The 27,500-nt window shown below is 44.9% G+C and overlaps 1 protein-coding gene and 1 long non-coding RNA gene across 4 annotated transcripts in view; one reads left to right on the forward strand and one right to left on the reverse strand.

Moving 5' to 3' along the window:
* LOC138355716 (uncharacterized) overlaps positions 1 to 856 on the reverse strand; it is an 11,913-nt gene extending 11,057 nt beyond the window's left edge. Inside the window, exon 1 of the long non-coding RNA XR_011224004.1 lies at positions 747 to 856. This is a non-coding gene — a long non-coding RNA (uncharacterized lncRNA). The remainder of the gene's footprint in view (positions 1 to 746) is intronic.
* LOC138349728 (low choriolytic enzyme-like) overlaps positions 1 to 27,500 on the forward strand; it is a 111,822-nt gene that overhangs the window by 34,799 nt on the left and 49,523 nt on the right. For 2 of the 3 annotated variants that reach the window (XM_069310891.1, XM_069310890.1), the window contains exons 2-6: positions 22,112 to 22,288; positions 24,109 to 25,104; positions 25,434 to 25,492; positions 25,956 to 26,042; positions 26,476 to 26,617. In XM_069310891.1, the coding sequence (XP_069166992.1) occupies positions 22,195 to 22,288; positions 24,109 to 25,104; positions 25,434 to 25,492; positions 25,956 to 26,042; positions 26,476 to 26,617 (1,378 nt within the window). In that variant the 5' untranslated portion in view covers positions 22,112 to 22,194. The remainder of the gene's footprint in view (positions 1 to 22,111; positions 22,289 to 24,108; positions 25,105 to 25,433; positions 25,493 to 25,955; positions 26,043 to 26,475; positions 26,618 to 27,500) is intronic. The other variant, XM_069310892.1, reaches the window with a different exon arrangement.

A 27,500-nucleotide genomic window follows, 5' to 3' on the forward strand; every position in this document is an offset into this window, starting at 1 on the left:
TATATATATATATATGGAACCCTCAACCCTATAAGTGGAGGGTTCCTACAAACTCAACCAGAGGTGGTACCCTCTATATATTAATAAAAAGGCAAGGCTATGCTAAATCTAGGCAGGGATTGGCGTGGCTAAGCTGGTCAGGGCTTGGCTAGGGTAGGAAGGACTGGTCATGTTTAAAAGCAAGGCAGGGTTAGGCTAGGCAAGACTAGGTAAGGGTATACTGGGATAGGCTTGGCTACGGTAGGCTAGGAAGAGGTAAACTAGGATAAGCAAGGCTGTGCAAGCACTATGCACAGCTAGAGTGAACTATGCTAAGATGGTTTAAGCTGGGCTAGGTTAGGATAAGCTGAGTCATGCAGGGCCCCGATTGACCAGTGGAGTCTAATAGTCTAACCTTCTAGCTAGTTTGCTGACCTAAGAGTGTAAATGCCTAGCCCCTAACCTGAGATATATACAAGAGTTGTTACATTCTTGTACAGCCACTAGTACGAGTAGCGTTTCGGGCAGGTCCCTGGAATACGATCCCCGCCGCGAGGAATCGTTTTTTCATCCAAGTACACATTTTACTGTTGCGTTAAACAGAGACTACAGTTAAGGAATTGCGCCCAGTAAATCCTCCCCGGCCAGGATACGAACCCATGACATAGCGCTCGCGGAACGCCAGGCGAGTGTCCTACCACTACACCACCTGCTGCAATATTATTATAAAAGAAATATTACTTATTATAATCGTAAATACTAAATACCTGTTGTGTTGATTAAGGGGCGACGACGATCGTGGGATCGGATGCGAGCCACAGGTGGCCTACACCATGCTTTCTAAGGCGTCCCTCTCATAACAAAAACAAATCCGTGCATTCATACACAAACAGAGATCCCGTGGTTATGCGAATACTTGCTATTCTTTTACTTAAAATAATAACAATTAGATTAATAATAATTAACATAATTTTTACTCAAGGTTCATAAAAATCATTAATACTATTTTAAAAGAAAATTTATAAGACATCTAAAAACAGATATACAGACTTTGTGTGATATTTATTTCAACATTATATATTAATAGAATGTTGTAACTATTATTTTTAAATATTAGGTAGTTTCCAGCTACGTATATCGCATATAAACGTTGCAAAAAGATTTTAGACTGAATTAACACATTACACATTTATGGAGTAATTAACAACAAAACAATCTTTATTTTCATTGCAGAACATATATCAGAGCATACTAGTGACTCATACATTTAAAACAGTGTGATTTTTAAACAATACGGTTGTAAACCCGCAGAACCGCCTACCCGCCAAAGACGTAACATAAGAAATGGTATATAATTCATTATTTTAAATAACATATATAATCATTAATAATTTTCGGCAGCTATCGAGGTTCTCCATAGGTAAATTCCTGTACCCTAACAAGATGCTACTTGCTGTTTAAATTCTTGGAAAATTGTAATGACCAGCGACATAAAATATAACAATGAAATAGTAGCTGGTAACTGTAGGTGAACGAAAAATTAAATTCCAAATTGATTAGATGTTTTTCTAAATATAAAGATCGACCTAGCTGAAGGAATTTTATGAATTATGGACTAATTAAACAACAAAATAGGTAATTTTACTTGAAGAACAGATACCAGAGAATAGTTAGTGAGTACATTTATATTGTATAATGGGAGAAAGCCCCTGGTAGCCGCGAATTAAAATAACCACCTACATTAATTGATAACTAGGAAATAGTATCTGGAAACTTTATCTGAACGAAAACACAATACCAATTTGTTTAGATGTTTTTCTTAATATAAAGATCAACAGTAAGGAATCTTATTCATTATCGACAAATTAACAAAAAAAAACGATAATTTTCATCGAGGACCATATATTAGAGCATACTTAGTCACTTATATATTAAAAGTATTGTGTATTTTGAACCATTGGGGTTGTAAACAAACAGAACGGCCTACCCGAAAAGTCGTAACATAAAATGTTGCATATGTTTGCTAATTTATTATTTGATAAATGATTATTATTAATTTACAACAACTATAGAGGTTTCCCATTAGTTAAATTACTGTAGTCTGACTAAATGCTACTACAAAACATATATAAATCCTGGGAAAGTCACAATGACCAGCGACATTACAGCATAGAGGGTTAAATAGTAACAGGCAACTGTCGGCGAACGAAAAATTCATTTCCAAATTTATTAGATGTTTTCCTAAATATAAAGATCGATAGGCTGGAATTTTCTGGATTATGGCCTAATTAAGGCAAAAATATATATATTTTTACTTGAAGAACAAATATCAGAGCATAGTCAGTGAGTTATAGAATAATAAGAGTGTGGTATTTCATTGTATAACAAGAGATAGTCCATGGAAGCGAAAATAGACGTAGTTTTACACAAAATAACGTCCAAAAACAGCCGTAGAGTCAAACGGCAAATGTTGACGTTCTTTTTAAGAGGACAGGTTGATAGTGACGGCGGGTGGACAGTGGCGGCGGTGGCGGATAGTGGCGGCGGGCGGACAGTGGCGGCGGGCGGACAGTGGCGGCGGTGGCGGATAGTGGCGGCTGTGGCGGATAGTGGCGGCGGGCGGACCGTGGCGGCTTTGGCGGCGGTGGTGGACAGTGGCGGCGGCGGTGGTGGACAGTAGCGGCGGGCGGACAGTGGCGGCGGCGGTGGTGGACAGTGGCGGCGGCGGGCGGACAGTGGTGGCGGCGGGCGGACAGTGGTAGCGGCGGGCGGACAGTGGTGGCGGCGGGCGGACAGTGGAGGCGGCGGGCGGACAGTGGTGGCGGCGGGCGGACAGTGGAGGCGGCGGGCGGACAGTGGAGGCGGCGGGCGGACAGTGGAGGCGGCGGGCGGACAGTGGTGGCGGCGGGCGGACAGTGGTGGCGGTGGCAGACAGTGGTGGCGGTGGCGGACAGTGGCGGCGGTGGCGGACAGTGACGGCGGTGGCGGACAGTGGCGGCGGTGGCGGGCAGTGGCGGCGGTGGCGGACACTGGCGGCTGAGTCTGGCGGTGGTGGCGGGCGGTGGCGGGTGGCGGCGTCTGTGATGAGTAGTGGCGGCTGGCGGTGGTAGGTGGTGGTGGCGGCGGCGGTGGTGGTGGGTGGTGGGTGGCGGCGGCGGTGGTGGTGGGTGGTGGGTGGCGGCGGCGGTGGTGGTGGATGGTGGGTGGCGGCGGCGGTGGTGGTGGGTGGTGGGTGGTGGCGGCGGTGGTGGTGGGTGGTGGGTGGCGGCGGCGGTGGTGGTGGGTGGTGGGTGGCGGCGGCGGTGGTGGTGGGTGGCGGCGGCGGGTGGTGGTGGGTGGCGGCGGCGGGTGGTGGTGGTGGGTGGCGGCGGCGGGTGGTGGTGGTGGGTGGCGGCGGCGGGTGGTGGTGGTGGGTGGTGGCGGCGGGCGGTGGCGGGCGGTGGCGGCGGGCGGTGGCGGGCGGTGGCGGGCGGCGGCGGCTGTGGTGGGTGGTGACGATCGGCGGTGGGGGGGGCTGGTGGCGGCTGGCGGTGGCGGCTTGCGGTGGCGACTGTGGCAACGGGCGGTGACGGCTGATAGCGGGCGGTGGTGGCGGCTGGTGGCAGGTGGTGGCGGCGGTGATGGGTGGTGGCGGCGGCGGTGGTGGTGGGTGGTGGTGGCGGCGGCGGTGATGGGTGGTGGCGGCGGCGGCGGCTGGTGGTGGTGGGTGGTGGTGGTGGGTGGTGGCGGCGAGTGGCGGCGGGTGGCGGTGGTGGGTGGCGGTGGCTGGTGGCGGGTGGCGGCTGGTGGTGGGTGGTGGCGGCGGGTGGTGAGTGGCGGTGGCTGGTGGCGGGTGGCGGCTGGTGGCGGGTGGTGGCGGGTGGCGGCTGGTGGTGGGTGGTGGCGGGTGGCGGCTGGTGGTGGGTGGCGGCTGGTGGTGGGTGGTGGCGGGTGGCGGCTGGTGGTGGGTGGCGGGTGGCGGCGGGTGGTGGGTGGTGGCGGCGGGTGGTGAATGGCGGTGGTGGGTGGCGGTGGCTGGTGGCGGGTGGCGGCTGGTGGTGGGTGGTGGCGGGTGGCGGTGGTGGGTGGCGGTGGCTGGTGGCGGGTGGCGGCTGGTGGTGGGTGGTGGCGGCGGGTGGTGAGTGGCGGTGGTGGGTGGCGGTGGCTGGTGGTGGGTGGTGGCGGGTGGCGGCTGGTGGTGGGTGGGTGGCGGGTGGTGGGTGGTGGCGGCGGCGGGTGGTGAGTGGTGGTGGCGGCTGGTGGTGGCTGGTGGTGGGTGGTGGCGGGTGGCGGCTGGTGGTGGGTGGTGGCGGGTGGCGTCTGGTGGTGGGTGGTGGCGGGTGGCGGCTGGTGGTGGGTGGTGGCTGGTGGTGGGTGGTGGCGGGTGGCGGCTGGTGGTGGGTGGTGGCGGGTGGCGGCTGGTGGTGGGTGGCGGCGGGTGGCGGCTGGTGGTGGGTGGCGGCGGCTGGTGGTGGGTGGCGGGTGGCGGCGGGTGGCGGCTGGTGGTGGGTGGCGGGTGGCGGCGGGTGGCGGCTGGTGGTGGGTGGTGGGTGGCGGCGGCGGTGGTGGTGGGTGGTGGGTGGCGGCGGCGGTGGTGGTGGGTGGTGGGTGGCGGCGGCGGTGGTGGTGGGTGGCGGCGGCGGTGGTGGTGGGTGGTGGGTGGCGGCGGCGGTGGTGGTGGGTGGTGGGTGGCGGCGGCGGTGGTGGTGGGTGGTGGGTGGCGGCGGCGGGTGGTGGTGGGTGGTGGGTAGCGGCGGCGGGTGGTGGTGGGTGGTGGGTGGCGGCGGCGGGTGGTGGTGGGTGGTGGGTGGCGGCGGCGGGTGGTGGTGGGTGGTGGGTGGCGGCGGCGGGTGGTGAGTAGTAGGGTGTAAGTGCCACAGACGAATTTTTGTTATTCTGGAAATTCGTGTGTAGCGCTTCGGGGGTTTCAGGTGAATTTGTAAATTCGTGTGTAGCGCTTTTGGGTTTTCAGGTGAATTTGAGGAGTCAGATTTTGGATTAAGGATTTCTTATGAGTGAGTAATTTCCGAGATTTTAGAAGTTTGTTAAAGTCTTATGAGAAAAATAATTTCCGAGACTTAGAAGTTTGTTAAAGGGCTTATGGGACAAATTCAAGTAATGTATGTAGCTCTTTAGGGCTTCCAGGAGAACTCTACAGACATAGTTTGCCTGTTTTCAACTTCTGGAAATTCGTGTGTAGCGCTTCGGGGGTTTCAGGTGAATTTTGAAATTCGTGTGTAGCGCTTTTGGGTTTTCAGGCGAATTTGGGGAGTCACAGATTTGGAATTAAGGAATTCTTATGAGGAAAATAATTTCTGAGATTTTAGAAGTTTGTTCAAAGTTGTTATTATAAAAATAATGTCATACGAGTTTGTTAAAAAGTTCTTTTGGGGGAATTTTTTTCAGAGTTCCTACCCATAATAAAACAGATATTTAGGCTGTATATGTTTAAGTTTGATTCTTACTTAGAAACTTGTATATTACTATATATATCTAATTCATTTCCCTGCCATCCCCCCTCCCTCACCATTCCCTCCCCCTGCATCTCCCACTCATATACCTCACATCACCTCCCTCGCCCCTTACCTCGCAATCTCTCGCGTCACCTTTATTTACCTTAGGCCCGGCCAGCCAGACGCTTCTTGTAGGTCGCCTCTTATCATATCTTATCTTCTCCATAATATCTGGACCGTCCCTCCTCTCTCTCTCGCCTCCTATTTCCTTACAGCTATTTTCAGAGTTTCAAATAATCATAGAAGTTTATTTATATGTTTATGACCGAATTTGTAAAAAGACTATTTTCAGAGAATATTGTCTTAGATGTTTTGTTAAGGAAAACAGACCACTTATCCATAACATTTAGTTTTATATCCATTTACGGCTATTTCATCTGTAAAGACCAAAATTGAACAGAGCCCAGTTTTAAGCTCATATTTCATCAGAGACCAGTTTATACCGAAATTCGCCAGAGTCTACTTTGAGAGCAAATTTCATCAGTGTCCTGTAATCTGTGAAAACTTGACAGAGACCATTTTATACCCAATTTTCGGCAGAGTCCAGTTTATGCTCAAATTCGCCAGAGTCTACTTTGAGAGCAAAATTAGTCAGAGACAGTTTTAAGCTCATATTTCATCAGAGTCCAGTTTATGCTCAAATTCGCCAGAGTCTACTTTAATAGCAAAATTCATCAGAGTCCAGTTCTTGATCGAAATTCATCAGAGTCCAGTTTTCTAGCAATTTTCATCAGTGTCCTGTAATCTGTGAAAATTTGACAGAGTCCAGTTCTTGATCGAAATTCATCAGAGTCCAGTTTTCTAGCAAAATTCGCCAGAGTCTACTTTGTGCCAAAATATTCAGAGTCCAGTTCATTATCGAAATTAATCAGAGTCCAATTAAAGACCCAAATTTGACAGAGACCACATTTTCGCTACTAGCAGTCCTATCCCCCTGAAATTTTAAACAGTCGTACTTCAAAGTTAGTAAATAAGATCAAGTCAGTTACTGAGCTCCAGCTCTTGTCCCCCACCCTCTTCCACCCTCAAGTCTTTGTAAATAAACCATCAATTTCCCGAAATTTTTACCCTCTGTATTTCAGACATAGTAAATATGAAGTAAAACAAATATAAAACTCTAGCTCTTGTCCTCTGTCCAAGTTCACTCATGTAAATTCATTACTATCAGTCCAAATCCCCCATAGATTTAAACACCCAACTACATTTTCAGACATAGTAAATAAAAACCAGTTCAGTTATCAAGTTTCAACTCTTGTGCCCCAGCTTAGTTCATTTGTACAAGTTCTTTATTTTCCAACTAAATCACCCTGAGATTTAAAATCACCTTATTTTCTAACGTAGTAAAATTAATCTGGACATTAGCCAAGTTTCCATTTCCTCAGCCTTAGATCATCAGACATAAATATATTCAATCAAGTCCATCTCCAGCCTAACTCTTATTCGACTACACACATAACCCCAACCTGTGTATTTATCTTGCACCCCCTCCCACCTTCCTCCATCTCATCTCACCTTACCCTTTCCCTCCCTTACCTTCTCATCCCCAACGTATCCAAACCTTCAATAATCATACTGTATTTGCATATTTTCTCTATATTCAGCTGCGTTCTTCACATTTGTCCATGTTTTCTGTGTTCATTCCATGTTCTACAAATGTTCACAGTCCCATTCAGTTCATATTTTCACAAGTATCTCCATTTTTTCTGTAATCTTTCTCTTAGTCTCATTACTTTCTCTACAAATTCTAGTCATATTTTCTATGTTTTCATGTTCATCACATGTTCTCTTTACAACTTTTATACTCAATATTCATGCTAACTTCCATATATTGTGTTCTTTGTCAATAATCATGTTCCTCTACAAGTTCATATTCCCAGCATGTTCACTGTATTCATCAACTTTTCTTACATATGTTCTTTGCCATGTTCCCCATATGTTCTCTGGGTTTTTCCCCTTACATGTTATCTAACGTTCCTTAACTAAAAAATCTTTCACCAATCAACTAAAAACATAGTCACTTTCGTCATTTCTCAACTAAACTTATTATCCAGTCAACTAAAAATAGTCAGAAATAGCCTCGTTCAACACTGTTCTTAACTAAAACAACCTTTCTCTTAGCTAAAAATTGTCAAAGGAAACTTTTTTCAGCACTTTCTTAACAGGCGCTATGTTTCATCAAGTAAGAAAAAATTGTCAAAGGAAACTTTCCAAAACTGTTCATAACTAGCTTTTATCCATCGTCAATCAACTAAAATAATAACTTTCATCATTTCTTAACTAAACTTATTCCCTAGTCATCAGAAAATAACCGTGTTCTTCATGTTTCATTGTCATTTCATAACTAAAATTATCCATCAATCAACAGAAAAAGCCATGTTCATCATGTTTTGTCTTGTCTTTTTGCTTAACTAAAATTATGTTTTGTCAAGTAAGAAAAAATAACCAAAGATATCTTTCATCGCTGTTCTTAACTGACATTATACTTTGGGGAGCACAAAAATAGTCTCCCTCGTCATGTTTTGTCTTTTTCCTTAACTAAAGTATTCATCAGTCAACTAAAAAATAGTTACTTCATCATGTTTCCTTGTCATTTCTTAACTGAAATATCACTTCTCTCATTTAAAATAGTCAGGTGTAGCCTCTTTCCAACACTGTTCTTAACTAAAGTAACCTTTCACTTCGCTAGAATAGTCATATTCATCGTTGTTCCTAACTAAAATTATATGTCGTTAAGTAAGAAATAGAGTCAAAGACACTCTTCGAGACATCAAGGACTTACTCAAAGACATCAAAGTTGCACTCAAAGACTTCCTTTGAGACATCAAAGACATCCTTTAAGACTTCAGTGGGACTCTTCGAGATATCAAAAGACGCTCTCAAACACTCAAAAATTTACTTGCATCCTCAAAGTTATTCTCAGAGGCATAAAAGTCATTCTCAGAGCTATCAAATTATTCTCCATGTCATCAAAAAGTATTTTCTCGTTCATCAAAGTTGATCTCAGAGTTAACAAAGGTAATCTCTAACTCACTCTCGTACATCAAAGTTGTTTCAAAGACATCAAAGTTAATCTCAGAGTTATCCAAAGATATTCTCATGTCCACAAAAGTTATTCCAAGAGACGTCAAAGTTAATCTCAGACATCTTCGTTCATAAAAGTTATTCTCAGAGACATCTAAAGTTATTCCAAGAGACGTCAAAGTTAATCCAAGACATCATCTTTCATCAAAGATATTCTCTCTAAGCCATCAATGTTCTTCTCTAAGACATAAAAGTTATTCTCTATGTCATCAAAAAGTTATTCTCTGAGCTAACAAAATACTACTCTTGTTCTCAAAGACATTCTCCAATTCATCAATGTTGTTTCAAAGACATCAAAGTTAATCTCAGAGGTATCCAAAGACATTCTCAAAGTCATCTAAAGTTATTCTCTAAGACATGAAAGTTATTCTAAGAGTTATCAAAAGTTATTCTCAGTCATGTTATGTTATTCTCTAACTCACTTCCATTCATCAAAGACATTCTCTAAGCCCTCAAAGTTATTCCCAGAGTCATCAAAAAGTTATTCTTCGAAACATAAAATTTGCTCTGTAAGACATCTTCGTTCATCAAATTTATTCTCAGAGATATCTAAAGTTATTCTCAGAACAATCAAAAGTTATTCTAAGACAACAAAGTCTTTCTCAGAGTCATCAAAGTTATTCTCAGAGTCACCTTTGTTATTCAAAGAAGCCTTCCGAGACATCCTCGTTCAACAAAAACTGTCCTCAGAGCCATCAAAAAGTTAAATACAGTCGTCAAAGTTATTCTCTAAGTATCTTTTCGTTCATCAGAGAAGCTTTCTAAGACATCTTTGTTCATCCAAGTTGTTCTCTAAGACATCAATCTTGTTCTCTAAGACATCAAAGATGTTCTCTAAATCATAAAAGTTAATCTCTAAGTTACCTTCGTTCGTCAGAGAAACTTTCCAAAACATCTTTGTTCATCAAACTTGTTTTCAAAGTCATCAAAAGTTAATCTAAGACATCTTTTTTCATCAAAGTTATTTTCAGAGACATCTAAAGTTAATTTCTATGTTATAAAAGTTATTCTCAGAGACATCTAAAGTTAATCTTGGTCATCAAAGTTGTTCTCCAAGACATCAAAGATGTTCTCAAAATCATAAAAGTTATTCCCAGAGCTATCAAAGTTATTCTCAAAGTCATCAAAGTTATTCAAAGAGCTAACAAAGTTATTCTCTAAGTAACCTTTCGTTCATCAGAGAAGCTTTCTAAGACATCTTCGTTCATCAATGTTGATCTCTAAGTCACCTTGGTTCATCAAAGAAACTCTCCTTCTTCCATCAAGTTATACTTTAAGACAACATTGTTGTTCTCTAAGACATCTTCAGGCATAAAATTTCTCTCCAAATGTAACTAGTTCAGCTTTTCATATCAAACTTACACTTCTGTTAAATATATTTTCTTAGACATTTTACATTTTAAACTGTTCTCTGAACTACACTACACTACCTACGTAACCTATCCTCTCCACCCAATGTTACTTAGTTAACGTAACGTTCCTAAACCTAACTTTACCTATCCTAACATAACTTACCTTACCTTACCTATCTTACCTAACTTTACCTATCCTAACATAACTTACCTTACTTTACCTATCTTACCTAACTTTACCTATCTTACCTAACTTAACCTGCATAACCTAACTTTACCTATCCTAACCTAACTTACCTTACCTTACCTATCTTACCTAACTTTACCTATCTTACCTAACTTAACCTGCTTAACCTAACTTTACCTATCTTACCTAACTTAACCTGCATAACCTAACTTTACCTATCCTAACCTAACTTACCTTACCTTACCTATCTTACCTAACTTTACCTATCTTACCTAACTTAACTTTCATAACCTAACTTTACCTATCCTAACATAACTTACCTTACCTTCCCTATCTTACCTAACTTTACCTATCCTAACATAACTTACCTTACCTATCATACCTAACTTAACCTAACTTTACCTATCCTAACTTAACTTACCTAACTTATTCTGCTTAACCTAACTTATTTAACTTATCTTACCTATCCTAACTTAACTTACCTAACTTATTCTGCTTAACCTAACTTATTTAACTTATCTTACCTATCCTAACGTAACCTAACTTGCTTTACCTAACTTAATCTTACATTCCCAAACTGATGTATCCTAACTTATCTAGTCAAACCAGACATGATCTAACTTACATAAGTATTCCTTCTTGTCTTTTGTGTTTCATCAATCATTGTCTCATATTCATTTACTCATTTCATTAGTTAATTTCTCAAATGGTCACTTATGCATTTCAAGTGCTATTTGTTAGAGATTGGATATTTAAGCATTTCAAAGAATTTTTGTTATATATGAGCATTTACTCATTTCAAGGAATAATTTCTCAAATGGACGTTTTTGCATTTCAAGTGTTATTTGTTTAAGATTGGGTATTTAACCATTTCAAAGGTTTTTCTTATATATGGGAACTTACTCGTTTCAAGGGTCAATTTCTCAAATGGTCATTTTTGCAGATCAAGGGTTATTTGTTAAAGTTCATCAAGTTGCTCATAAGTTGTATTTATTATGTTTGTTATCATTTATTCTTATTCCCCAACCCCTTAACCTAACCTCTTGTAATCTTAGTGTATTTGGTAGGTTCTATCATATGTTCTTATTCCCCAACCCCTTAACCTAACCTCTTGTAATCTTAGTGTATTTGGTAGGTTCTATCATATGTTCTTATTCCCCAACCCTTTAACCTAACCTTTCAGATGTAGTTTATTGTGTTTTTTGACGTATTTGTTGAATATATTATCCGTTTCCTAACCTTTCAGATGTAGTTTTGTTTCTCCTTTGTATATTTTTACCCAAACCCACCATCCCACTTAACCTTCTTTCCTTCTTTTACTTTGATTCTCCTACTCCTTCTAACCCTCCTTTTCTATCTCTCTCCCTTATTCTCTCTCTTCCTCCCCCTCTCTCTCCCTCATTTGCTCAAATGCTCTCTTGTTTCTCAAATTCATTAGTTAATTTAATTTAATTAGGTATGATAGGTAAGGTAAGTTATGTTAGGATAGGTAAAGTTAGGTAAGATAGGGAAGGTAAGGTAAGTTAAGTTAGGATAGGTAAAGTTAGGTTAAGTTAGGTATGATAGGTAAGGTAAGTTATGTTAGGATAGGTAAAGTTAGGTAAGATAGGGAAGGTAAGGTAAGTTATGTTAGGATAGGTAAAGTTAGGTTATGAAAGTTAAGTTAGGTAAGATAGGTAAAGTTAGGTAAGATAGGTAAGGTAAGGTAAGTTAGGTTAGGATAGGTAAAGTTAGGTTATGCAGGTTAAGTTAGGTAAGATAGGTAAAGTTAGGTTAAGCAGGTTAAGTTAGGTAAGATAGGTAAAGTTAGGTAAGATAGGTAAGGTAAGGTAAATTAGGTTAGGATAGGTAAAGTTAGGTTATGCAGGTTAAGTTAGGTAAGATAGGTAAAGTTAGGTAAGATAGGTAAAGTAAGGTAAGTTATGTTAGGATAGGTAAAGTTAGGTAAGATAGGTAAGGTAAGGTAAGTTATGTTAGGATAGGTAAAGTTAGGTTTAGGAACGTTACGTTAACTAAGTAACATTGGGTGGAGAGGATAGGTTACGTAGGTTTGAACAGTGTAGTTCAGAGAACAGTTTAAAAGGTAAAATGTCTAAGAAAATATATTTAACAGAAATGCAGGTTTGGTATGAAAAGCTGAACTAGTTACATTTTGGAGAGAAATTTTATGACTGAAGATGTCTTAAAGAATAACATGATGGAAGAAGGAGAGTTTCTTTGATGAACGAAGGTGTCTTAGAGAACAACTTTGGGTGAACGAAGGTGAATTAGAGATCACTTTGATGACTCTGAGAATAACTTTTATGTCTTAGAGAACAACTTTGGTAGCTCTGAGAAAGACTTTGTTGTCTTAGAGAATAACTTTCAGGACTTAGAGAATGTCTTTGATGAATGGAAGGTTACTTAGAGAATAACATATCATGACTGAGAATAACTTTTGATAGCTCTTAGAATAACTTGATGTCTTAGAGAATAACTTTAGATGTCTCTGAGAATAACTTTGACGTCTCTTGGAATAACTTTTGTGGACATGAGAATATCTTTGGATATCTCTGAGATTAACTTTGATAGCTCTGGGAATAACTTTTATGATTTTGAGAACATCTTTGATGTCTTGGAGAACAACATTGATGTTTAGAGAACAACTTTGATGACCAAGATTAACTTTAGATGTCTCTGAGAATAACTTTTATAACATAGAAATTAACTTTAGATGTCTCTGAAAATATCATTGATGACTTCGAGAATAACATTTGACGACTCTGAGAACAAGTTTGATAGCTCTGAGAATAACTTTAGATGTCTCTGAAAATAACTTTGATGAAAGAAGATGTCTTAGATTAACTTTTGATGACTTTGAAAACAAGTTTGATGAACAAAGATGTTTTGAAAGTTTCTCTGACGAACGAAGGTGACTCTGAGAATAGCTTTGGGTAGCTCTGAGAATAACTTTTGTTGTCTTAGAATAACTTTTGATTGTTCTGAGAATAACTTTAGATATCTCTGAGAATAAGTTTGATGAACGAAGATATCTTACAGAGCAAATTTTATGTTTCGAAGAATAACTTTTTGATGACTCTGGGAATGACTTTGCTGTCTTAGAGAATAACTTTGAGGGCTTAGAGAATGTCTTTGATGAATGGAAGTGAGTTAGAGAATAACATAACATGACTGCGAATAACTTTTGATAACTCTTAGAATAACTTTGATGTCTTAGAGAATAACTTTAGATGACTTTGAGAATGTCTTTGGATAACTCTGAGATTAACTTTGATGTCTTTGAAACAACATTGACGAATTGGAGAATGTCTTTGAGAACATGAGTAGTATTTTGTTAGCTCAGAGAATAACTTTTTGATGACATAGAGAATAACTTTTATGTCTTAGAGAAGAACATTGATGGCTTAGAGAATGACTTCTGAGAACATGGGTAGTATTTGAATGCGTCTTTGATGTAATGAAAAGTAACTTTGACGTCTCGAAGATATCTTGCAGATCAACTTTGATGACAGAGATTAACTTTTGTTGTTTTAGAGATTAATTTTGATAGCTCCGAGAATAACTTTTATGCCTCTGAGATTAACTTTAATGAACGAAGATGTCTTAGAAAGTTTCTCTGATGAACGAAAGGCTACTTAGAGAATAGCATTTTGATGACTGAGATTAACTTTTTGATGACTCTGAGAATAACTTTGAGGATGCGAGTAAATTTTGAGTGTTTGAGAGTGTCTTTTGATATCTCGAAGAGTGCCCTTGAAGTCTTAAAGGATGTCTTTGATGTCTCGAAGGATGTCTTAGAGTGTAACTTTGGTATCTTTGAGTAAGTCCTTGATGTATTGAAGAGTGTCTTTGATTTCTCGAAGAGTAACTTTGGTGTCATGGAGAGCACCTTTGACTATTTTTCGTACTTGACGACATATAATTTTTTTTTACGAAAGTGCTGAAAAAGTTACATTTGACTATTTTTCTTACTTAGCGACATATAATTTTAGTTACGAAAGTGTTGAAAAAGTTACATTTGACTATTTTTAGTGCTCCACAAAGTATAAATGGAAGTTAAGAACGACGATGATAGATATCTTTGACTATATTTTCTTACTTGACGAAAACATAATGGCTGTTACGAAATGATGAATATGACTTTTTTCTGTTGATTGATGGATAATTTTAGTTATGAAATGACAATGAAACATGAAGAACACGGCTATTTTCTGATGACTGGGGAATAAGTTTAGTTAAGAAATGATGAAAGTTATTATTTAGTTGATTGACGATGGATAAAAGCTAGTTATGAACAGTTTTGGAAAGTTTCCTTTGACAATTTTTTCCTGATGAAACATAGCGGCTGTTAAGAAAGTGCTGAAAGAAGTTTCCTTTGACAATTTTCAGCTAAGAGAAAGGTTGTTTTAGTTAAGAACAGTGTTGAACGAGGCTATTTCTGACTATTTTTAGTTGACTGGATAATAGGTTTAGTTGAGAAATGACGAAAGTGACTATGTTTTAGTTGATTGGCGAAAGATTTTTTTAGTTAAGGAACGTTAAATAACATGTAAGGGGAAAACCCCAGAGAACATATGGGGAACATGGCAAAGAACACATGTAAGAAAAGTTGATGAATACAGTGAACATGCTGGGAATATGAACTTACAGAGAACATGAAAACATGATAAGGAGAATAGGGATTACAAAGAATGAACAATGGACTTGTGAAGAACATGGAGAATATGACAAAAGAATGTAGAAAACATGTAAGTGAAGGTGAAAAACGAAGTGATCTTGTGAGGAACATGAACTTGTAGAGGAACATGAATATTGACAAAGAACACAAAATATGGAAGTTAGCATGAATATTGAGTATAAAAGTTGTAAAGAGAACATGTGATGAATATGAAAACATAGAAAATATGACTAGAATTTGTAGAGAACATAATGAGACTAAGAGAAATATTACATAAAAAATGGAGATACTTGTGAAAATATGAACTGAATGGGACTGTGAACATTTGAAGAACATGGAGTGAACACGGATGAGAATACGAAGAACACAGTGAATATAGAGAAAATATGCAAATACAGGGGGACAAGAGCTGGAGCTCGGTAACTGACTTGATCTTATTTACTATGTCTGAAAATGTAGTTGAGTGTTTAAATCTCAGGGGGATTTGGACTGATAGTAATGAATTTACCGGAGTGAACTTGGACAGAGGACAAGAGCTAGAGTTTTATAATTGTTTTCATCATATTTACTATGTCTGAAATACAGAGGGTAAAAATTTCGGGGAAATTGATGGTTTATTTACAAAGACTTGAGGGTGGAAGAGGGTGGGGGACGAGAGCTGGAGCTCAGTAACTGACTTGATCTTATTTACTAACTTTGAAGTATGTCTGCTTTTAATTTTAGGGAAATTGATGGGTTATTTACAAAGATACGAAGGAGAACTAAGGCGGGGACGAGAGCTGGAGCTCGATAACTGACTTGATTTTATTTACGGTGTCTGAAATACAGAGGGTAAAAATTTCAGGGAAATTGGTGGTTTATTTACAAAGATATGAAAGAGAACTAAGGCGGAGGACAAGCGCTGGAGCTTGGTAACTGTTTTGATCTTATTTACGGTGCCCGAAATACAGAGGGTAAAAATTTCAGGGAAATTGGACTGATACTAACGAAGATACGAGAGAGAACTAAGGCGGAGGACAAGCGCTGGAGCTTGGTAACTAAATTACTGTATTGAACTACATTTGAAATATGATTATTTTTAAATTTTAGAGGGATTGGAATGATAGTATTCATTATACGACAGGGGACTAAGGTGGGGGAACGTGAGCTAGAACATGCTTACTAACATGATTTATTTGTGTAAAACTGACTTGCTTAATGAAAAGGAGCAAACATACGATGTTGGAAAATAGTTGAACTGAACTGAATGAAAGGAGAGAGAGAGAGAGAGAGGAGGGACGGTCCAGATATTATGAAGAAGATAAGATAAGATAAGAGCCGACTGGCTGGCCGGGTGTAAGGTAAATAAAGGTGACGCGAGAGATTGCGAGGTAAGGGGGGAGGGAGGGGGGTGTGATGTACGAAACCCTGAAAACCATGACTTACACAGGTGATTTTCTAAATTTACATGAAAACTATGGCTTACACAGACGGATTTTGTAAGTTGAAAACATGTAAAACATGTCCGTAGAGTTCTCCTGGAAGCCCTAAAGAGCTACATACGTTACTTGAATTTGTCCCATAAGGCCTTAACAAACTTCTATGTCTCGGAAATTATTTTTCTCATAAGAACTTTAACAAACTCGTAAGACATTATTTTTCATTATAAGAATTCCCTAATTCCAAATCTGTGACTCCCCAAATTCACCTGAAAACCCTGGCAGTCCAGGAGCCCTTTTTTTCCCAGATCTCTTAACAAACTTCTATGACATTATTTTCATCATAAGAACGCTTAACAAACCTCTAAAATCTCAGAAATTACTCCCTCATAAGAATTCCTTAATTCCAAATCTGTGACTAGCCAAATTCGCCTGAAAACCCTGGCAGTCCAGGGGCCCTTTTTTCTCCCAGAAAAAAAAGGAGCCTGTGGCACTTACATCCCACAGGGGTCCTCTCCCAAAAAAAAAGGAGCCTGTGGCACTTACACCCTACTACTGCGGTGGCGGGCGGTGGCGGACGGCGGCGGCTGTGGTGGGTGGTGACGATCGGCGGTGGGGGGGGCTGGTGGCGGCTGGCGGTGGCGGCTTGCGGTGGCGACTGTGGCAACGGGCGGTGACGGCTGATAGCGGGCGGTGGTGGCGGCTGGTGGCAGGTGGTGGCGGCGGTGATGGGTGGTGGCGGCGGCGGTGGTGGTGGGTGGTGGTGGCGGCGGCGGTGATGGGTGGTGGCGGCGGCGGCGGCTGGTGGTGGTGGGTGGTGGTGGTGGGTGGTGGCAGCGGGTGGCGGCGGGTGGCGGTGGTGGGTGGCGGTGGCTGGTGGCGGGTGGCGGCTGGTGGTGGGTGGTGGCGGCGGGTGGTGAGTGGCGGTGGCTGGTGGCGGGTGGCGGCAGGTGGCGGGTGGTGGTGGGTGGTGGGTGGCGGCGGCGGGTGGTGGTGGGTGGTGGGTGGCGGCGGCGGGTGGTGGTGGGTGGTGGGTGGCGGCGGCGGGTGGTGGTGGTGGGTGGCGGTGGCGGGCGGTGGCGGCGGGCGGTGGCGGACGGCGGCGGCTGTGGTGGGTGGTGACGATCGGCGGTGGGGGGGGCTGGTGGCGGCTGGCGGTGGCGGCTTGCGGTGGCGACTGTGGCAACGGGCGGTGACGGCTGATAGCGGGCGGTGGTGGTGGCTGGTGGCAGGTGGTGGCGGCGGTGATGGGTGGTGGCGGCGGCGGTGGTGGTGGGTGGTGGTGGCGGCGGCGGTGATGGGTGGTGGCGGCGGCGGCGGCTGGTGGTGGTGGGTGGTGGTGGTGGGTGGTGGCGGCGGGTGGCGGCGGGTGGCGGTGGTGGGTGGCGGTGGCTGGTGGCGGGTGGCGGCTGGTGGTGGGTGGTGGCGGCGGGTGGTGAGTGGCGGTGGCTGGTGGCGGGTGGCGGCAGGTGGCGGGTGGTGGCGGGTGGCGGCTGGTGGTGGGTGGTGGCGGGTGGCGGCTGGTGGTGGGTGGCGGCTGGTGGTGGGTGGTGGCGGGTGGCGGCTGGTGTTGGGTGGCGGCGGGTGGTGGATGGTGGCGGCGGGTGGTGAATGGCGGTGGTGGGTGGCGGTGGCTGGTGGCGGGTGGCGGCTGGTGGTGGGTGGTGCCGGGTGGCGGTGGTGGGTGGCGGTGGCTGGTGGCGGGTGGCGGCTGGTGGTGGGTGGTGGCGGCGGGTGGTGAGTGGCGGTGGTGGGTGGCGGTGGCTGGTGGCGGGTGGCGGCTGGTGGCGGGTGGTGGCGGGTGGTGGGTGGTGGCGGGTGGCTTCTGGTGGTGGGTGGGTGGCGGGTGGTGGGTGGCGGCTGGTGGTGGGTGGTTTTGGGTGGCTTCTGGTGGTGGGTGGTGGCGGGTGGCGGCTGGTGGTGGGTGGTGGCGGGTGGCGGCTGGTGGTGGGTGGTTTTGGGTGGCGGCTGGTGGTGGGTGGTGGCTGGTGGTGGGTGGTGGCGGGTGGCGGCTGGTGGTGGGTGGTGGCGGCTGGTGGTGGGTGGCGGCGGGTGGCGGCTGGTGGTGGGTGGCGGCGGCTGGTGGTGGGTGGCGGCGGCTGGTGGTGGGTGGCGGGTGGCGGCGGGTGGCGGCTGGTGGTGGGTGGCGGTTGGCGGCGGGTGGCGGCTGGTGGTGGGTGGTGGCGGGTGGCGGCTGGTGGTGGGTGGCGGCTGGTGGTGGGTGGTGGTGGGTGGCAGCTGGTGGTGGGCGGCGGGTGGCGGCTGGTGGCGGGTGCGGCGGGTGGCGGCGGGTGGCGGCTGGAGGCGGCCAGCTGGGACACACCCTTCACCACTGAAGGTCTGAGTACAACTAACCATATGTCTCTCTCACCCACCAGCCCAGTGTTGCCAGCTCGCGCTCTCAAAATGTTTCCTTCAAAGATTGTATATTATCTTTGAACAACAAGTTTGATTATCAAGGAAATAATGCATATATTATTGTCACATTAATACTGTGCAATATCTTATTACATTCCTGCTAAATAATTATAATTTGAAACAGGACAAAAAATCCAACATATATATATAAACCAACATTAGAGATCACGAGGCCTAGGCCTCGCCTGTGACCACACATCCTGCCTCCCTGGCCTGCTACTCTTTCACACCTCACACTCTTAACTCTCTCATAATCACTCTCACTCTCTTACTCTGTCACTCTTACTCTCTGTCACTCTTACTCTCTGTCACTCTTACTCTGTCACTCTTACTCTGTCACTCTTACTCTGTCACTCTTTCTCTGTCACTCTTACTCTGTCACTCTTACACTCTGTCACTCTTACTCTCTGTCACTCTTACTCTGTCACTCTTATTCTCTGTCACTCTTACTCACTGTCACTCTTACTCTCTATCACTCTTACTCTGTCACTCTTACTCTCTGCCACTCTTACTCTCTGTCACTCTTACTCTCTATCACTCTTACTCTGTCACTCTTACTCTCTGTCACTCTTACTCTGTCACTCTTACTCTGTCACTCTTACTCTGTCACTCTTACTCTCTGTCACTCTTACTCTCTGTCACTCTTACTCTCTGTCACTCTTACTCTCTGTCACTCTTACTCTCTGTCACTCTTACTCTCTGTCACTCTTACTCTTTCACTCTTACTCTCTGTCACTCTTACTCTCTGTCACTCTTACTCTCTGTCACTCTTACTCTGTCATTCTTACTCACTCTCAGTCACCCTTACCCATTCATACTCACTCTCTCACTCTTACTCTCATACTCTTACTCTCAATTACTCTTACTCTCAATTACTCTTACTCTCAATCACTCTTACTCCCAATCACTCCTACTCCCAATCACTCCTACTCTCAATCACTCCTACTCACATTCTTACTCTTACTCCCAATCACTCCTACTCTCAATCACTCTTATTCTCATTCTTACTCTTACTCTCACTCTTACTCTTACTCCCAATCACTCTTACTCCCAATCACTCTTACTCTCAATCACTCTTACTCTCAATCACTCTTACTCTCAATCACTCTTACTCTCATTCTTACTCTTACTCACTCTTACTCTCAATCACTCTTATTCTCATTCTTACTCCTACTCCCAATCACTCTTACTCCCAATCACTCTTACTCTCAATCACTCTTACTCCCAATCACTCTTACTCTCAATCACTCTTACTCTCAATCACTCTTACTCTCAATCACTCTTACTCTCATTCTTACTCTTACTCACTCTTACTCTCAATCACTCTTATTCTCATTCTTACTCCTACTCCCAATCACTCTTACTCCCAATCACTCTTACTCTCAATCACTCTTACTCCCAATCACTCTTACTCTCAATCACTCTTACTCTCAATCACTTTTACTCTCAATCACTCTTACTCTCAATCACTCTTACTCTCACTAACTCTCAAACACTCTTACTCTCACTCTAACTCTCAATCACTCTTACTCTCACTCTAACTCTCAATCACTCTTACGCACTATTACTCACTCTTTCTCTCAGTCATCCTTACTCACCATCATACTCACTCTTACTCTGTCACTCTTACTCTCTGTCACTCTTACTCTCTGTCACTCTTACTCTCTGTCACTCTTACTCTCTGTCACTCTTACTCTCTGTCACTCTTACTCTCTGTCACTCTTACTCTCTATCACTCTTACTCTGTCATTCTTACTCTGTCACTCTTACTCACTCTCAGTCACCCTTACCCATTCATACTCACTCTCTCACTCTTACTCTCATACTCTTACTCTCAATTACTCTTACTCTCAATCACTCTTACTCCCAATCACTCCTACTCCCAATCACTCCTACTCTCAATCACTCCTACTCTCATTCTTACTCTTACTCCCAATCACTCTTACTCTCAATCACTCTTATTCTCATTCTTACTCTTACTCTCACTCTTACTCCCAATCACTCTTACTCCCAATCACTCTTACTCTCAATCACTCTTACTCCCAATCACTCTTACTCTCAATCACTCTTACTCTCAATCACTCTTACTCTCAATCACTCTTACTCTCAATCACTCTTACTCTCACTAACTCTCAATCACTCTTACTCTCACTCTAACTCTCAATCACTCTTACTCTCATACTCACCCTTACTCTCAATCACTTTACTCTCACTCTTACTCATTCTGTCACCCTTACTCTCACTCTTACTCACTCTGTCACTCTTACTCTCAGTCACTCTTAATTATACTCACTCTTACTCACACTTACACACTCTCTGGCACTCTCACTCACCTTCAGTCACTCTTACTCACTCTTACCCACTCTCGCTCACTCTTACTCACTCTAGTTAATAAGAACACGCCAATATAAGACAACAAAACGTTTTCAGATTCTTTCTCACCACTTTCCAGCAACTTTTATAATTTATATAAATTATCTTAGGGAATAATACATAAATTATATATTTAAACATGATATTAGTGTTTAGTGGAATGCATAAGGAGTCAAATTGTGTTAAAAAGAGCGATTTTTAGAAAATTTGGAAAACTACTTTTTTCTGTTCATATTATAACTAAATGGATTTTAAAGGTTTCACTCAGCCAATATATATCATTCACAATTTATTAATGAATTTTACAAAAAAACACCATAAATTTTATATTTAAACATGTAAAAACTATTTGTTTTACATTTGGAAGAAAATAATTGTAGAAAAACTATTTATAATTAAACCTTTGTGTTTGGATTTTTTGAGTAAAAGTTTCTCAAAGGCTCTCCTGCACCATTCTCAATGCAAATCATTCCCACACCTATGGGAAGAGATAGGCGAACGTTGTGTAGATGATTTGTGTTTGCTGGGTTGTCTGCTAGTGTCCCCCCTCCGTACACTTGTCTGCTAGTGTCCCCCCACTCTGTACACTTGTCTGCTAGTGTCCCCCCCCCTCCGTACACTTGTCTGCTAGTGTCCCCCCTCCGTACACTTGTCTGCTAATGTCCCCCCCCCCCTCCGTACACTTGTCTGCTCGTGTCCCCCCCTCCCACCCTCCGTACACACTCCTGTAACTGTCCGCCTGTTATTCTATCTGTAATAGGTTAACTGTATGATAAGTATCACAATGATTGAAATGCATATATATTTATGAATGTATGTGTATGCATGCAACGTATACGTGTAAGTATGCTTTTGAATCTGTAGGCAATTAAGGTGGTGTCGGGTGGGATTGGTCGCTGTGTGTGTACACAGCCAGCCCATATACCCCCATACAGACGTCCAGGCCGCCTGGTGTGAGCCCGGCTACCCTGGCAACCACAGGATGGTGGGACGTCAAGGCAGGATGTTGTCACGTCACGTGAGTATCTCGCACACAGGGAGCCCCTCATTACTCAGCAGCGCCATCTTCAGAGGGATTTACCCCATCATCTGAGGTGTGGAAGCTCCCGACTATCGTGAACTTTGTGTTGCAGTTGTGGTTAATGTGGTGCGCGTGGCTGCTGTGGCGGGGAGCGTGAAGTTGACCAGCTCTGTGGCTCACGGGAGAACCATCATTATGAACGGCTCGGCAAGGAACTTGTCCGTTTTGAGAATGGCGTTCCTTATTGTTGGGATGGTGGCGCGAACTGAAGCAGGGAGCGTCTTGCAAGGTGAGGCTCTCTCCTTGTTCAGGAAAGGAAGGCGAGTACAGGGAGGAGAATGTGAGTAGAGGTAGCGTGAGATAATTTAGTCGTCTTGATACCAACTCGAAAATATTTTTTGTAGTTAATATCTGAGCTTGGTTGGCTGTGGACTGTAGCACCTGCTACATGCACGAGATTAGTGAGCTGAATTATATGTGGCGGAAGTGTAGCCCTCAGACCTCGTGCCTGGTCTGGGGGGCGTGTCTCCCCCCCTCCCACCTCGTGCCTGGTCTGGGGGGGTGCGTGTGTCCCCCCCCCCCCGTGCCTGGTCTGGGGGGGGGCGTGTGTCCCCCCTCGTGCCCGGGTTTGGGGCTGTGCTCTGCACACATACTTTTAGAGAGATATATCGCGCACGAGTGAGAATCTGTTATTAGTTAATCACCCAGACATTGAACACCAGAAGTTTTGTTGTCTAACATTCATTAATCACTCGAACATTGCCCAAAATGTCATGGTTTATTGTAAGAAAATTCAACTTCAGTGATGTCTACCTAATCCTCAATTAAATACATGATAGAGGTCAACAGAGAAAATATGCATGTACATGGTTGGGACACTTGACATTATTACGGAAGTATCACTAAGAGATGCTTTGTTGATAAACACTTTAAATCCTGTTGAAAGCTGATTCCTATTACACTGTGTGTGTGTGTGTGTACTCACCAAGTTGTACTCACCTAGTTGTGTCTGCAGGATCGAGCATTGACTCTTGGATCCCGCCTTTCGAGCATGTGTGTGTGTGTGTGTGTGTGTGTGTGTGTGTGTGTGTGCAAGAGAGAGAGAGACTGGTGAGTGTGTGAGACAGGATTTGACTCAAGCACGCTACCCAGAATATTGATATAAACTGCAAACGCTGAACAGATTTCCACTTCACATTTGATTTAACTTGTTAGTTACCATAAAGTTTTATTCTTAACTAGCTGAACCCAGCCACAACAACCTTCCCCTGTCTCCCAGTCCTCCCCACCATTCCCCCTGTCTCATCCCCTCATCCTCCGAACCATTCCTCACTCACCCGTCCCCTCTTCCTCCCAACAATTCCCCACTCCTCCTTCCACTCGTCCTCCTCACTATTCCTCCCCCTCCCACGTCCCTTTGTCCTCCCCAACATCCCCCACTCCAGCGTCCGCTCGTCTTCCTAACCATTCCCCACTCCACCTTCCTCTTCTCCTCCCCGCCATATCCCACTTCCCCATCCCCTCGTCCTCCCTCCCATTCCAACTGGCCCCGTCCCCTCGTTAGTAAGAAATGGTTGGAAGGACGAGGGGATGGGGGAGTGAGGAATTGTTGGGAGGACGAGGGAACGGAGGAGGGGGGGGGAGGGAATGGTGGGAAGGACTAGGAGACAGGGGGAAGGTGTCTGTGGCTCAGCAACGCACACGCGTTGCTGAGAAACAGCAACGCGTGGGCCGGGTACAGCTAGTTTTTAATAATGGTGATCAGCATTCAACTATTAATACTAAATTGTTCATTTGTAAACTAAGATTGTATTTGAATTTTGTATAGTTTAAATCGATAATAAATGTTCACTGATTTTATGAATTATATTAATTTGAATAAAAGGCATGAATGAATTCAGATTTCCAATTTCAATTAAGGTTTAGTATGGGGAGAAATGCTGGTTAAATTTTGTCATAGATATATATTACTTTAGTTAACGAGTAACTGAAGTTCTCTTGCTGTGGTTACTGGCTTGATGACCGGCGCTGTCCCACCAGCAGGACCAGACACTCCCAGCGCTGTCCCACCAGCAGGACCAGACACTCCCAGCGCTGTCCCACCAGCAGGACCAGACACTCCCAGCGCTGTCCCACCAGCAGGACCACACACTCCCAGCGCTGTCCCACCAGCAGGACCAGACTCTCTCAGCGCTGTCCCACCAGCAGGACCAGACTCTCTCAGCGCTGTCCCACCAGCAGGACCAGACTCTCTCAGCGCTGTCCCACCAGCAGGACCAGACTCTCTCAGCGCTGTCCCACCAGCAGGACCAGACTCTCCCAGCGCTGTCCCACCAGCAGGACCCCACACTCCCAGCGCTGTCCCACCAGCAGGACCAGACTCTCTCAGCGCTGTCCCACCAGCAGGACCCCACACTCCCAGCGCTGTCCCACCAGCAGGACCAGACTCTCTCAGCGCTGTCCCACCAGCAGGACCAGACACTCCCAGCGCTGTCCCACCAGCAGGACCAGACTCTCTCAGCGCTGTACCACCAGCAGGACCAGACACTCCCAGCGCTGTCCCACTAGCAGGACCAGACTCTCTCAGCGCTGTACCACCAGCAGGACCAGACACTCCCAGCGCTGTCCCACCAGCAGGACCAGACTCTCCCAGCGCTGTCCCACCAGCAGGACCCCACACTCCCAGCGCTGTCCCACCAGCAGGACCCCACACTCCCAGCGCTGTCCCACCAGCAGGACCCCACACTCCCAGCGCTGTCCCACCAGCAGGACCCCACACTCCCAGCGCTGTCCCACCAGCAGGACCCCACACTCCCAGCGCTGTCCCACCAGCAGGACCAGACACTCCCAGCGCTCGCCACCATAACTCTCTCCCCCTGATAAACACCCGAGTGGAGGAGGACCTTACCCATGGAGAGAGTGTGGACGAGAGCCTCATCCCTCGGGTGCTGGTGGTGGGGGTCGAGGACCACCGGGGGGACGTGGATGACGTGACTTCCTCTGAGGAAGACACGAGCGTCCGGAAGACACTAGGGACGGTGGCAGGGACGCGCCCCTGGCCTAATGCCACCGTCCCTTACCAACTCGCCGGCAAGAGAATCGTCCGTAAGTCCTCCACTTTCATGACGTTTGATATGCTTATTAATGTAACTCTTACAGGCTAATTATTATTAAACAATAATTTCATACATTTCATAATACAGAAAGGTTTCAAAATTATACTTGACACTCTTAAGATAATTCCCTTAATTATATAACACATAATAAGTTATCAAGTGCCAAGATTCTTCATTGATAAATAATTTCAGTAAAAGGTGTAATGTGGATTGGTACCTAGGTAAAGAGAATGAGTACGGATTCCCCGGGTTGCATTCCCAGCTGAACTTGAAATTTATATTACGTTACCTTAGAATGTGTTGTGTTGTGTTCTTCAGAGCGGCGTGTGAAGGCGGTGATGGCTGACCTGGAGAGCAAAACCTGTCTGAGGTTTATGGTGAGTACACTCGCTCGCTCGCTCACTCGCTCACTCGCTCGCTCACTCACTCACTCACTCACTCACTCACTCACTCACTCACTCACTCACTCACTCACTCACTCACTCACTCACTCACTCACTCACTCACTCACTCACTCACTCACACAGAGGCTGGGTATGTTTCAGAGAGGAGGAAACCGACAAGAAAGATATTTAACTGAGGATGGCGGGCTAACTCGAGCATCTCTCCTCTAAGCACACACACGTAGCCACACTAATGCTGACACCAGCACCGGTGTCATCATTTGCAGTATCAAAAGCAACAATAATATAATGTTAATCATCACAATGCATATAAAAATCATGAAAAATTTAATAACATTAACAACCATAAAATAAAATGACAATTGTAATTATAGTGGAGCAACTACAGATAATTAGATGTACGAGAGTCGATGTTAAGGTATTGGTACCCTGGCAGGCCCGGAGCGAGGAGAAGCCATATCTCTTGGTCAACGTGGGTCGAGGTAACTGCTGGACCTCCTCCATAGGATACCCGCGTGAAAAGGTCAGTTTCAGGGTGTAAAAGAAGGTCCTTTTGTGCCAGGGATGTTTCCCCAAGTAGCAAGGTCATACCTTACTAAGGTATGTATTCACTCCCCAAAGTCTGTTTTCGATGCAATCAAGCAATTTTGCCTTGTCGCAATTTCAAGACGGAGGCAGGAAGGTCAGCAGATATGACGGTACCTACCTGACAAGGTCAATTTCTAGGTCAGTCCTCAGTAATGTTAGTCCTAGGGGAGCAAGACCAGTATTGTGTAGCATCACAACCTCTCAACTTTATACCAGTGTTTGGGGAGGGTGGGGTGGGGTGGTGGGGGCTTATTATGCCAATCAACTGTCGTGTTTTTTTATCATTACAATGCTTACCTGTATTCTGTATCGTTTTGTTATCACTTCACATTTTCCCTGGGGGTGAACACGTGTGTGGTGGGCGTCAGGTGACCATCAACCTGGGCCTGGGCTGCCGGCACCGGGCGCGCATCACCCACGAGCTGCTGCACGCCCTGGGCTTCCTGCACGAACACTCCCGCCCCGACAGGGACCACTACGTCGCTGTAAACTGGGACAACATCATGAAAGGTGAGGCGTCCCAGGGAAGCTCCAGGAGGGACGCGAGGCAGGCAAGTGCCACAATAGGCAAGTATCGGGCGGGGTTCCAGGTAGAGAGATGAGGGGACAGGTCCAGGGAAGTATCAGGACAGTGGCCCTTGAAGGGAAGTGTCTGGGTGTCAATATTCATAGAGTTATCAGGAAAGTGTCATATTCATCCTTATACCAAATAATGTTTCGAAATTGTGTGTGGCTCTCTAAAACCCAGACTGACCATGAATGTCTAACCTAATCACCGGACTCGATGCTGAGGCAAAGATCGTTAAACTCGTCGAGTGTCTGAACACTGACAACGCAAAAAAAAAGTAACTGGCTGAATGAACGCGCAAGCAATAGATTACTAAGAACTCTAAATGACCCAACTAGGATTAGAACACATGCCGCTCAGGGTCACCCGTTCCCCTAAACGTACACACTAATGTGAACAACTGACCAATGATAGTTTATAAGGATTGGTTAGTCCTTGTGTTTATTAACTTAGCTCAATGACTAATCAACCCCCGATTACACTCGTGGTTCAATTTGGGTTCAGTTTTTCATAAAATTCTGGCATATGCATGGGCCGTGCTAGAATTCTTAGTGACGTATAGCTTGCGCGTTCATGTAGCCTTGGTCATATTTGTAGACACAGTGTGTGTCTGACACACACACTCTCACACTCTCACTCTCACACTCTCAGTCCAGTCCAGCCGCGGAGGGAGGGTCGCTGGGGTCACGCGCTACAATAATCGCCAATATTTTTGGGGTAATTAAGGCTACAGTGACAGATCACAGATCTAGAGGTATCACAAAGCGTATAACCGCCGCGAATAGGAAAGAAAAAATACAGTGCTATCACTAGAACTTTGTGTTA

Source organism: Procambarus clarkii, chromosome 68 (assembly GCF_040958095.1).
Source record: "Procambarus clarkii isolate CNS0578487 chromosome 68, FALCON_Pclarkii_2.0, whole genome shotgun sequence".
In the NCBI taxonomy this organism is placed as follows: Eukaryota; Metazoa; Arthropoda; class Malacostraca; order Decapoda; family Cambaridae; genus Procambarus; species Procambarus clarkii.